This window comes from Mustela nigripes, chromosome 14, assembly GCF_022355385.1.
Source record: "Mustela nigripes isolate SB6536 chromosome 14, MUSNIG.SB6536, whole genome shotgun sequence".
NCBI classification, from domain to species: Eukaryota; Metazoa; Chordata; class Mammalia; order Carnivora; family Mustelidae; genus Mustela; species Mustela nigripes.
This window is the reverse complement of record NC_081570.1, coordinates 20,699,429-20,711,473: the sequence shown is the minus strand read 5'-3', so window position 1 is coordinate 20,711,473 and position 12,045 is coordinate 20,699,429. Positions and strand designations below refer to the sequence as shown.

At 43.9% G+C, this 12,045-nt stretch overlaps 1 protein-coding gene across 1 annotated transcript; it reads right to left on the bottom strand.

The window, feature by feature from the left end:
- Positions 1-7,810: 7,810 nt before the first annotated feature.
- On the bottom strand, positions 7,811-10,061 carry ATP5IF1 (ATP synthase inhibitory factor subunit 1). The gene is made up of 3 exons (XM_059375858.1): positions 9,918-10,061; positions 9,743-9,825; positions 7,811-8,081 (listed from the first exon to the last, which is right to left on the bottom strand). Exons 1-3 carry the CDS (start codon positions 10,002-10,004, stop codon positions 7,937-7,939), a joined length of 315 nt encoding a protein of 104 aa, XP_059231841.1. The 5' UTR covers positions 10,005-10,061; the 3' UTR covers positions 7,811-7,936.
- Between the last annotated feature and the right edge of the window lie 1,984 nt (positions 10,062-12,045).

Here is a 12,045-nt window from a genome sequence, read left to right as displayed (position 1 = left end):
AAAGAAAAGACTCAGGCCTGGTGTGTAAACGGTTCTGTGCAATATGTAGGCACCAACTGAAAGTGGACAGCAGTGGGACTATAGCCCCGTTCTGGGACATTACGAAGGTCAGCATGAAGGAAAATACTCCCAGTGGGCTATACTTCAAAGTGAGTCCCAGGTTGCTCACTTTTTTTGGAAGAAGAAATAAGGCTAGACATGCATTTAGGTTGTGGCTGTGGCTAATACTTTGGCTAGACATGCAATTAGGTTGTGGCTGTGGCTAATGCTTTGGCTGGATATAAGGGACTTGGAAGGAATATGATTGGAAAACTGATGATAAGAGAATTAGGGGAAGAGGTATGTAGATAGACCTCTCTAAGTGGGCAAAAAAATGTGGAGATATTTTTGTCACATATGAATGCTCACCAAAGAGTAATCACGGCAAATGAAATGTTAATAATCAAGTGGACATGGGCGCCTGGGTGGCTCAGTGGGTTAAAGCCTCTGACTTCGGCTCAGGTCATGATCTCAGTATCCTGGGATTGAGCCAACCATCAGGCTCTCTGCTTTTTTTTTGTCAAAAAAAAAAAAAAAAAAAAAAAAAAAAGAAGTCCCCTGCTTTAAAAAAAAAAAAATCAAGTGGACAGGATGACCTATTATGTGGATACCAGACAACCTTTTTCTCCAGCCACCCCTGTCATCACCTAATGGGCTCATCCACAAAGTGGCCATGGTAGCAAGGAGGGTTGATATGCCTGGTCTCAGCAATAAGGACTTCCACTCACCAAGGCCAACCGGACTATAGCTATACTGTTAAGTGCCAAATCTGCTAGCAGTAATGACCAACACTGAGCTTCTGATATGACACCATTCCTCAGCATTATCACCCAGTGGTGGTAGGTTGGTTACATTCCATCATGGAAGAAGCAGTGTTTGGTTCTCATTGGAATAGACACCTTGGATAACAAAGTTGTCTTCCTTGCGTGCAATGCTTTCGCTAAAACCATCATCCATGGGGTTACAGAATGTGTTATGTACCATTATAATGTTCCACACAGCATTGCTTCTGGTCAAGGAGCTCACTTGGCAGCAAATGAAGTGTAGCGATGGGCCCATGTTAATGGAGTTCACTGATTTTACCATGTTCCCTACCATCCTGGAGCAGATGGCTTGATAGGACAGTGGAATGGCCTTTTGAAGACTCAGTGCTAGCTGCATGGCTATACCTTGCAGGGAGTGGGCAAGGTTCTTCCAAAAGCTGTATATGCTTTGAGTCAGCAGGGCTCAATCTCATGACCCTGAGATCATGACTTGAGTTAACCAAGAGTTGGACGCTTAACTGACTGAACTTCCCAGGTGCCCCTTGAATAGATGTCTCTTTTTTTTTTTTTTAAAGGTTTTATTTATTTATCAGAGAGAGGGGGGGAGAGAGCAAGCACAGGCAGGCAGAATGGTAGGGAGAGGCAGAGGGAGAAGCAGGCTCCCCGCTGAGCAAGGAGCCTGATGTGGGACTCGATCCCAGGACTCTGGGATCATGACCTGAGCTGAAGGCAGCTGCTTAACCAACTGAGCCACCCAGGCGTCCCGAATAGATGTCTCTTAAAGAAGGTATACAAATGGCCAATAAGCACACAAAAGATGCTCAGTACCAGTAGTCATCAAGGAAATGCAAATCAAAACCATAATGTCATACTATTTTACAACCACTAGACAGGTAGAATCAAAAAGCCGCAAATAACATATTTTGGTGAGGCTACAGGGAAATGGGAACTCTTGTACATTGCCGATGGGAACATAAAAATGCTGCAGCTGCTGTGGGGAAAAAATTTTGGCAGTTCCCCCATAAGTTGAACATGGAAATGCCATATGACTCAGCAATTCCACTCCTAGGTGTGTATCCAGAAGAACTGAAATCTGGTGTCCAAACAAGTACTCCTATGTGGATGTTTTAGCAGCACTATTCATAATAGCTAAAAGAAAAAAAAAAAAGGAAACAAGCCAAAGGGCCATCAACTGATGAATGGATAAGCAAGTGATCCATACGGTGGAATATTACTCTGCCATAAAAAATGAATGGAGCGCTAAAAATATGCTACATGGATGAACCCTGCAAACATTATGTTAAGTGAAAGAAGCCAGATTCAGAAGGTCACATCTGTGATTACATTTATATGAAATGTTCAGAAAAGGCAAGTTGTTAGAGTCAGAAAGCAGACTAGTAGTTAGGTGGATGGGCAGAATGAAGAGTGACTGTTTAATGGATATGCAATTTTTGAGGTGATGAAAATGTTTCAAAAGACTAGAGGTGATGTTTGTACAACATTGTGAGTATACTAAATGCCACTGAATTTTATACTTTATATGGTTAATGATTAATTTTATGTGAATTTTACCTCAATTAAATAAGAGTGATGAGCAAGAGGGAATCTGTGGGGTCTTGGTAAGTGGAAGTTCGTATTGTGAGGTTGTGCCAGGTGGCGCCAAGTGAAGCAGTGGCATGTGTGTCCCCGTGCTTCTTTGTTCCTTTGACTGCTTGAAAATTTTTGGTTCATTTCTAGTGCTTGAAGTTAAGATTTGTCAACGTGGGATACAAGTAGTTTAAGCGTTTTCTGCTCTAATAAAGGAGTCTACCTAAAAAGAAAAGGGAAAGGAGGAAGAGAGGGAGGGAGAGAGGATGGAAAGAGGCAAGGGGGAAGGAAGGACTGAGGAGTAGGACATGGCGAGGAAGCTTATAAGTGGCCAACCCAGCCCTCGGAAGATTGGTAGAAACTAGCACCCTACCGCCAATTCCTCCCCATCACTCTCCCCATCCTCCATATGAACAGGCCGAACTATCGTCAATTCCCAGTAACTCGCAGTATCTCTCAATGCCAGACTTCTTCAAATGCTGTCGCTCAGACTTGAATGTCACCCCATTCTTTTTACCTGGCCTGTCATACCTCTTCTTCTTCTTTTTTTTTTTTTAAGAATTTATTTATTTGACAGAGATCACAAGTAGGCAGAGAGGCAGGCAGAGAGAGAGAGAGAGAGAGGAGGAGGAAGCAGACTCCCTGCTGAGCAGAGAGCCCGATTCGGGGCTCGATCCCAGGACCCTGGGATCATGACCTAAGCAGAGGCTCAGAGGCTCAGAGGCAGAGGCTTTAACCCACTGAGCCACCCAGGCGCCTCTGTTATACCTCTTCTATCATGAGGTCCCTTTGAGTCCCAGGCCTGGGTGGAATGCCTGTCCAGGGTCCTTCCAGAACTCTTCACTCACTCCCTTAGAACACTTCCCACATTATTTAACCACTTGTTTTTCCTAATAGGCTATGGGTTCCACAAAGACAGGAGCTGTGGGATGCCTGTTTGGCCCAGTGGGGAGAATATGCATCTCTTAGTCTCTGGGCCATGAGTTCAAGCACCATGTTGGGTTTACAGTTAAAAAAAAAAAAAAGATAGGAGCTGTGATTGTTCTGTAGTTGTATTCTCAGTGCATACCAAGTGGCCAGCTTGTAGTAGATGCTAAAGAATATTTTTAATGAATACATTTTAAAAATCTGAACGTGGAATATGTAGATTATACAGCAATGCATATTCAAGATCAATGGAATGACCCAGGGTCTTCTTTATAGGAATTAAACAACAGGTGACCCAGAGTAGATGCCACCCTTAAACTAGAGTGCACTGCTTAATGAGCAGGGTATGGGCTGAATTTTAATCCTCCCTGGCCCCTTTAGTTAGGTGTTCTTATCCGGTGAACAACCTGCCCAGCCATATCAACAGATCCGCAGGGATCCTTTAAACCAGTGGGTCACAGCTCTGGTCACATATTGGAAAAGGTGGGGGGGGGCATTTTGAAAATACCCAAGCTCACACCTTGGTCTCAGAGATATTGGTCCTGAGACTTTGGCTTAAATTTAAAACTCTCAGGTATTTTGATGTGCTGTCTGGGTTGGGAATTACTACTTCGGACTTTCTGATGTGAAAATTTCAAGCTAGACTCCTTTGCAAACATGTGTTTGCATCATCTAGGCAAGCACTGACATACTGATAGGGTTCCTGATGCAACCAAAATGCTAAATGCCAATGCCAACACCAACCAGCGGCACTTCTACATTTACTTCCTGTGATCTTCACCATTACCACTCATTCCCAGATCAGGTATGCCCCCAGCCTGTCCCACATTTTCAGGGAGGAACTAATTATGGGCGGCTGAACCACTACACTAGGATTGCAACCTAAGTCTGTAGGAGCAGGAGCTTTTCTTTTTTCTTTCTTTTTAAAGATTTTTTTTATTTATTTGAGAGAGAGAGAAACAGCGTGAGTGTGTGCAAGCAAGGGGGAGGGATAGAGGGAGATGCAGACTCCCCATTAAGCAGGGAGCCTGATGCAGAGCTCAATCCCAGGACCCTGGGATCATGACTGATCAAGACAGATGCTTAACTGACTGAGCCACCCAGGTGCCCCTGTGGGAGCAGGGGCTTTGAAGGAAAGTTCTTCTCAGTAGAAACCTGGTTGTTTCACCTTGAGAAACTTCACAATTCCCTGCTTCGGTTACTTGGCTTATGAAATTGGATGATGAGCATTAAGGAGGGCATGTGTTGTGATGAGCACTGGGTGTTATACACAACTGATAAATTAGTGATCACTACATCTGAAACGAAGTATGTACTATATGTTGGCTAATTGAATTTAAATAAAAAAAAATGAATGGCATGGATCTATTTGCCAGAAATCTCATGAGGTTTAATGAGCAAGTAATTGTGACATATTCATATATATATATATATATATATATATATATATATATATTTGTGCAATTGTTAAATAACTTCCATAACTTCATTGTGTAAAATTCCAAAGAAATCTTTAAAAAAATCACTCCAGTGATTTTCACACAGATGGTTATGAAGCTGCTTCAACAATCTGCTCGTGCAGTTGTCAGGCTTTTCTGGTCCCTGCCTTTCCTGAGTTTTGTTTGTTTAAGTTTTCTTGAGATTCTGAGACAATAGCCACTGTTCTTTTAAAAAAATCTCTTTTTCTCCATTGTAAGCCAGACTGTGCTGGTTATCTGTTACTTGTAAACAAAAAGGATTTTATTCCAGGGAATAATATGTTCTCAAATGTTAATATGGTTTGTACAAGAATAATCTTTTTTTTTTTAAGATTTTATTTATTTATTTGACACAGAGAGATCACAAGTAGGTAGAGAGGCAGGCAGAGAGAGAGAGGGAAGCAGGCTCCCTGCTGAACAGAAAGCCCAATGCGGGCCTTGATTCCAGGACCCTGAGAGGATGACCCGAGCTGAAGGCAGTGGCTTAACCCACTGATCCACTCAGGTGCCCTGTACAAGAATAATCTTAACATATCTTTTTATTCTGAAATAGCCTTCATATGAAGAACTATATTATATGTATTTTTATAATAACCTGCTTCTATAAAAGTGTTCTATGCCCAAGAATGCCAGCAAATGTCATGAGAAACTATGTGTACGGTGGTCCTTAAACTTCAGTGGACATTAGAATCACTTGGGGAAGCTTGTTAAACAGATTTCTGGGTTCAATCCTCAGTTTTAGCCATCTGTGATGGAGCCCGAGAACTTACTTGCCTTTCCAACAAGTTCCCAGGCAATGCTGATGCTGCTGACTTGTGGGCAGTTTAAGGACCTCTGCTGTAGGGATGCCTGGGTGGCTCAGTTGGTTAAGCATCTGCCTTTGCTCAGGTCATGATCCTGGGGTCCTGGGATTAAGTCTTGCTTGGGGCTCTTTGCTCAGCAGGGAGCCTGCTTCTCCCTCTGTCTGTCATTCCCCCTGCTTGTGCTCTCTCTCTCTCTGACAAAGTCTTAAAAACAAACAAACAAACAAACAAACAAACCCCTGCTGTAGTATTTTCCAAATTCCAAGAAACACCTGGGGAATCTTATGACTTGTGTTATGTGTCTGTGGTTACTGGTTTAAATCACATCACTTGAGGTGCCTGGGTGGCTCAGTGGGTTAAGTCTCTGCCTTTGGCTCAGGTCCTAATCTCGGGATCCTGGGTTCGAGTCCCACATCAGGCTCTCGGCTCAGCGGGGAGCCTGCTTCCCCATCTCTCTCTCTGCCTGCTGCTCTGCCTACTTGTGATCTCTGTCAAAGAAATAAATAAAATCTTTAAAAAAAAGTAAATCACATAAATTATCTTAGGATTTTAGGAAAGATATATTTATTTTTTATTTTTAGATCTTATTTGTCAGATTGAGAGAGTACAAGCAGGGGGAGAGGCAGGCAGAGCAGGCTTCCTGCCAAGCAAGGAGCCCGATGCAGGACTCCATCCTGGGATCCTGGGATCCTGACCTGAGCCGAAGGTAGCCCATTAACCGACTGAGCCACCCAGGCGTCCCTTAGAAAGATATATTTTAAAAATATATTTAAGAAATATTTTTATTTTTTTGTAAAGATTTTATTTATTTGACAGGCAGAGATCACAGCTAGGCAGAGAAGCAGGCAGAGAAGCAGGCAGAGAGAGAGGAGGAAGCAGGATCCCTGCTAAGCAGAGAGCCCAACTCGGGGCTCAATCCCAGGAGCCCAGGATCATGACGTGAGACGAAGGCAGAGGCTTCAATCCACTGAGCCACCCAGGCGCCCCGAAGAGATATTTTTAAACTGTATTTTTAAGTAATATTTGTATCTTACTTTTATTATAGCAAGATAAAAAAAATTAACCACAGGTATATATTCACTTTATCTTCCTAAGAATTCAAACTTACTCTTCATCTTCCACTTTTTGCTTGCTTTATTTGATCATTATTAGAGTGGTTTTAATTTAAAATAGATCTCAAGAGCAAATGGTATACTCAGGAACATCCCTGTTAACAGATCTATTGTGGACTACAAGTCACGAGAACACTATCAACTACAAACTTAAGGGATTTTGTAAGCCTTTTAGTAGGGCCAGGTAGGGGGAGGCTCACAAAAATGCAAAATGGAAGATGTTACTGGTTCAATTAAAAATTTTAACTTTTGGGACGCCTGGGTGGCTCAGTTGGTTAAGCGGCTGCCTTCGGATCAGGTCATGATCCTAGCGTCCTGGGATCAAGTCCCACGTCAGGTTCCTTGCTCTGTAGGGAGCCTGCTTCTCCCTCTGCCTGCCTATCTGCCTGTGCTCACTCTCTGACAAATAAATAAAATCTTAAAAAAAAAAAATCTAACTTTTCAAACTTTGTACTGTTGTAAAGTTAAAAAAAGAAGGCATGTGACTTGTTATTTTTTGCACTCCATCTTTGAGGTAATCTTATTTCTGACCACTTGAATCTCAGCATGCACATGTCAGGAGTGTCTATAAACTTTCCACTAGCCGCATCCACACTGGACATGTGTTTTGGAAACAGACATCTAGTATCTTGTCGGCAGGAGTAAGGTCAATGACTTGTCTGAACTTTTGTCAATGATCCTGAAGGCCTTTTTGTAATGGGGTCTCACAATAAAGACTAAGCAGAGAGCCCGATGTGGGGCTTGATCCCAGGACCCTGAGACCATGATCAGAGCCACAGGCAGAGGCCTAACCCTCTGAGCCACCCAGGCGCCCCTGATTAATTTTTTTTAAAGATTTATTTATTTGAGAGAGAAAAAGAGAAAGCAAGAGAGTACACCTAAGTGGGAAGGCAGAGAGAGAGAGAGAGAGAATCTCAAGCAGACTCTGCCCTGAGCAGGGATCCTGAAGCGGGGCTCAATCCCACGACCTTGAGATCATGACCTGAGTCCAAATCAAGAGCTGGAAGCTAAAACAACTGAGCTACCCAGGCACCCCTATGCAATTCATTTTAGAAGTTCAGTAGTACTTTCCAGAGAGTGGAAGAAGGCATTAGACACAATTCATTGATGATGATTTATTATAATCTGTTGGCAGCACACAGATAGATATTAATAAAACCAGAACTATGTTTCCACAGAAGTGGGCGATGATATATATATAGCTCGTCTATGGGAACTGCACACATTTAATCATCGTCGTCTTTTAGATGTTTGATCTTCTTCTTGTGCCGCTCAATTTCTTTCTGCAGACGCTCAATTTCCTTTAAATGATGGGTGATCTCCTCTTCATGGTGTTTCTTCAAGGCTGCCAGTTGTTCTTTAGTGCGTGCTCTACAAGGATACAGTGGCTCTGCCTTAAATCCCAATCATTAACCCACAGAGACCTCTAAGCATAACCTACGATACCTAAGGCAAAGAACAGGAGTCCCAATTCCACTAGAATCTGGTTGGTCATCCTCTTCTACCTGCTCAAGCCCCACTAGTGAAAGAATACTCCATCTTGAGATATATTCACCTTAAGACTGACCAAAATGATTCCATTTTCCTGGTGCCAGTGCCTGCAATTTCATTATTTATGAGTTATTCTTTTCAGATTTCTCATTAGAAAACTCAAAAGAGGTGTAACATTAAGTCTCATATACCTTACGAAAGGAACCACCCAGAGATCAGAATCTCTTTTTTTCGGGGTGGGGGTGGGGTGGGCAGAGCAAAAGGAGGGAAGGATGGACAAATAAAGATGTCCTATCTCAATTTACCTAGGGCTTTCTTTGCCTAGGGAAATGCATGGCTCACTGTAAAGGTCAAAATGAAGGGGGGAAAGTACTTGGAAGTCCAATTTAGGTCTCAAGAAGGGACATTCAAATATTGGTTTGGGCACATACCGGTCTCAGTTTTCCTTAAGTGTAAAATGTTGATGCCGAATTAGATGGCATCTAAGGGCTGTGCCTTGGTTCTCTGGTATGGCAGGTGCCATGCTGATAGTTCATAAGAGTGAGCAATAAAGGGCAGAAGTTAAAAGCTAGACCAAAGCAGAAGAGGCAGAAGTGAGATTAGATCCACACTGCTCCCCACTGTGGACAGAAGTCAGTAAATGATAATTTAGGGCTAGGAAAGAGTCCCTTGGGCAAACTGCTCTATACTCTTATGCAGGAGAAATTTATCCAGTCCAGCGGCTGGGCTGGGCTGGACTGGGCTGGGCAGGGCTAAAGTCTCCAAGAAGTAGGGGAAGAGGGTTCCAACTAGGAGCTGCTGCCTTGGTTGGAAGCACTCTGGCAGAATTGAAGACTTGGGGTCTAGAAATGGCTGAGGATCTGGAGAGCCAGGAACTCCATGGAGAGGAGAAAATAGAGAGTAGAGGGGTTATGGGTGGTTGAAGGCCGAGGGAATCAGGCTCAGGGTGTTTTCAAGTATTGGGCAGTGGGACCTAGACATCTTGGAAAAATCTGGAAGCCATTTTACAAGACCGGGGAGAACTCCGTGGGTGGGCATGATAAGTGATTCAGGAAGAGTTCTGGAGACCCGCGGGTGGAAATGGCTTGGGTTTGGGGCCTCCGAACTGTTCGGCAGCGCACGGGGAGCTCCCTATAGGTGGTGACAGTCAGGGCCTCAAGTGTTGGGGGTAATGGGTTCAGGCCCGCTAGTTCTATTGGGGGACAGGCGCCCAAAGGACCAGGGAGGGAAGGGTAGGGCCACTGGATTTTTTTTTTTTTTCTTTTTAAAGATTTATTTACCTCTTCGAGAGAGAAAGAGAGTGAGAGTGCGAGCGAGAGCGGTGGGGGAGGGGCAGAGAGAGAATCCCAAGCAAATTCCCCTCCCAGCACGGCGCCCGACCCCTGGCTCGATCCCGCAACCCGAGATCACGTCTGCAGCGGAAGCCAAGAGTGGGCTGCTCAACCGACTAAGCCACCCAGGTGCCCCGACGATTCTAAGTTTAAGAAGGATCGGAAGGCCCCGAGAGATCTGGACTGGACTCGGGGCTCCGTGGACCTCACCGGAAGTATCGCTCCTCTTCAGCTTGCTCTCTCTTTCCAAAGGCCCCACCTGCCTCCCGGATCGAGCCCGCGCTGGAGTCTGGCTGCGAAGAGAGATGGGAAGGTCGGTAAAGGTGCAAAGGGGAGATGGAACCCGCGCTCAGGGCTGGGGCTGCGGACATTACCGCCAGCGTACCCGTTCGGAGCTGAAGCCTCGGGCTTGCAAGGCCCTAAAGCCCCCCACGCCCAACCAAATTCGGGCCGCCGAAGTCGCGACAGCCATTGTTGTTGGTGCAGGACCTCTCCAGTCACCAGCGGTCGAGCCTCTCCGCAGGCGCTAATGACTCTGGGAGCCAGGCAGCCAATGGTTTCGATGGAGAGGCGGGATGAGCCCAGGAGTAGCGAATTAGGAAGTGGAGGGGGCGGGGTTCCTGCAGCTCGCAGCGAGTCCCGAGCGAGAGGCGGGCCTATTCTTAGCCAATCACTAGCAAGGTCTTTGGGGCCTACGGCCTGGAGAATAATATTGGAGTTAGGGACACTGAGAAATCCAAATCCGGGCTTTTGGACCCATCAGCGTGAGGAGCCCTCAGAGCGAGGGATACACGCCCTCCCACGATTCCAATCCTGAAGTTGTTATTAAGCACCCAAAGGAAGCCTTCCCTTTCCTGGACTACTAGCATCGATAAGATATCTAATGTAGGGGTTGGGGGAGGGGGTATGTCCAGGATGCTCCAATTTAGCGTTCTGGGGAAAAATTTTTATATAAGTGTATGTGTATGTAGTCTCTTAAGAGATGTCAGTGTTCTGTTGTTGCACTGACATTACACTCAAGTCGGAGTTTAAAAGTCACTTCAGAAACTTCTCCTGACCTTCTTAGTCATTCTATTACAGCTACGTTTTGTTCTTTCTCCCTCTGTCTTTGTGCTTTTCACCATTTGAAGAAGGGCTTTGGTCAAGTAGACACTGAATTAATATTTGTAAAATGTATTAATATGTAATCGAACAGGCTTCATCACTGGACGTTTGGCAATGTGATGTAATGAAGTGGAAAAGAGCTTAAGTAGGAGTCTGGGGGAAGTTTTTGCCATGACCTTCCTTTCACCATCTAACAAATGTGAACAAGACCATAGTGGATTATAGCCTTTTCCTAAGTGATTTTTTTTCTCTCTGGGCCCAGTTTTTCTTCCTTTAGATGAGAGCGTTGGGCCAGATTATTTTGTGATTATAAAAATATCTTCTTTGCTTTCTGTGAAATTGTAGAACTGTTTTTATTGATCATCTTTTGGTTGGAAAAATAGCAGCCCTAGTTTGTATGACTTAAATGATAGGAAATTCCTGCTGGGCACATTTTCAAATGTTTGTGGCAGAAAACTTGGAAAAATACAAAAGCAGAAGGATAGAAATAATAATCACGTTTAAGCTCACTACCCAGTGGTAATAATTTCCTGGTGATAGTTTCTAGGTGATATTTAAGTGCCATTCTAGTTTCAGAAACTGATCTATTTTTCAGGAGCTGCTGTTTCTTGATTATTTCCTAGGCTAGGCACTCAATGCAAGGTCTTAATGAGTTTGTGCAAAGGATTGTGTATGGGGCGCCTGGGTGGCTCAGTGGGTTAAAGCCTCTGCCTTCAGCTCAGGTCATGATCTCAGGGTCCTGGGATCCAGCCCCACATCTGGCTCTCTGCTCAGCGGGAAGCCAGCTTCCTCCTATCTCTCCGCCTGCCTCTCTGCCTACTTGTGATCTTTGTCTGTCAAATAAATAAATAAAATCTTAAAAAAAAAAAAAAAGGAATTGTGTAGGCACTAGGATTGTCTGTAATTAAAAAAAAAAAAAAAAAAAAAGGAAAATAACCAGTGTTGGTGAGGATGAGGAAAAACTGTAACCCCCATACATTGCTGGTGGGAATGTAAAATGGTTCAGCTACTGTGGAAAATAGTTTGGCAGTGGCTTAAAAAGTTAAATACAGAATTAACATAAGACTCAGCAGTTTCACTTCTAGGTATGTACACCCTGCCCTAAATTGAAAACTGTCACTCAATTACATGTACACACGTTCATAGCAGCATCATTCACAATAGCTAGAAGGTGGAAACAATCCAAATGTGGTATATTTATGTAGCAGATTGTGGTATATTGTGGTATATTTATGTAGCAGAATAACATTCAGATATAAAAAGTAATGAAAAAAATGACACATACTATATTTTGGATGAACTTTCAAAACACTATGCTCAGTGAAAGAAGGCAGACACAAAAGATCACATATTGTATGATTGGATTTATGAGATGTCCAGAATAGGTAAAGCCAAAGAAGCAGAACACA

What these genes read in the sequence shown, in the direction of transcription:
- ATP5IF1 (XM_059375858.1), bottom strand. Translation starts at nt 10,004, where the DNA reads ATGGCTGTCGCGACTTCGGCGGCCCGAATTTGGTTGGGCGTGGGGGGC. An exon ending in GAGGCTTCAGCTCCGAACGG is followed by an intron (nt 9,826 to 9,917) that starts GTACGCTGGCGG and finishes CTCTCTTCGCAG; the next exon opens with CCAGACTCCAGCGCGGGCTC. An exon ending in GAAGAGGAGCGATACTTCCG is followed by an intron (nt 8,082 to 9,742) that starts GTGAGGTCCACG and finishes GTATCCTTGTAG; the next exon opens with AGCACGCACTAAAGAACAAC.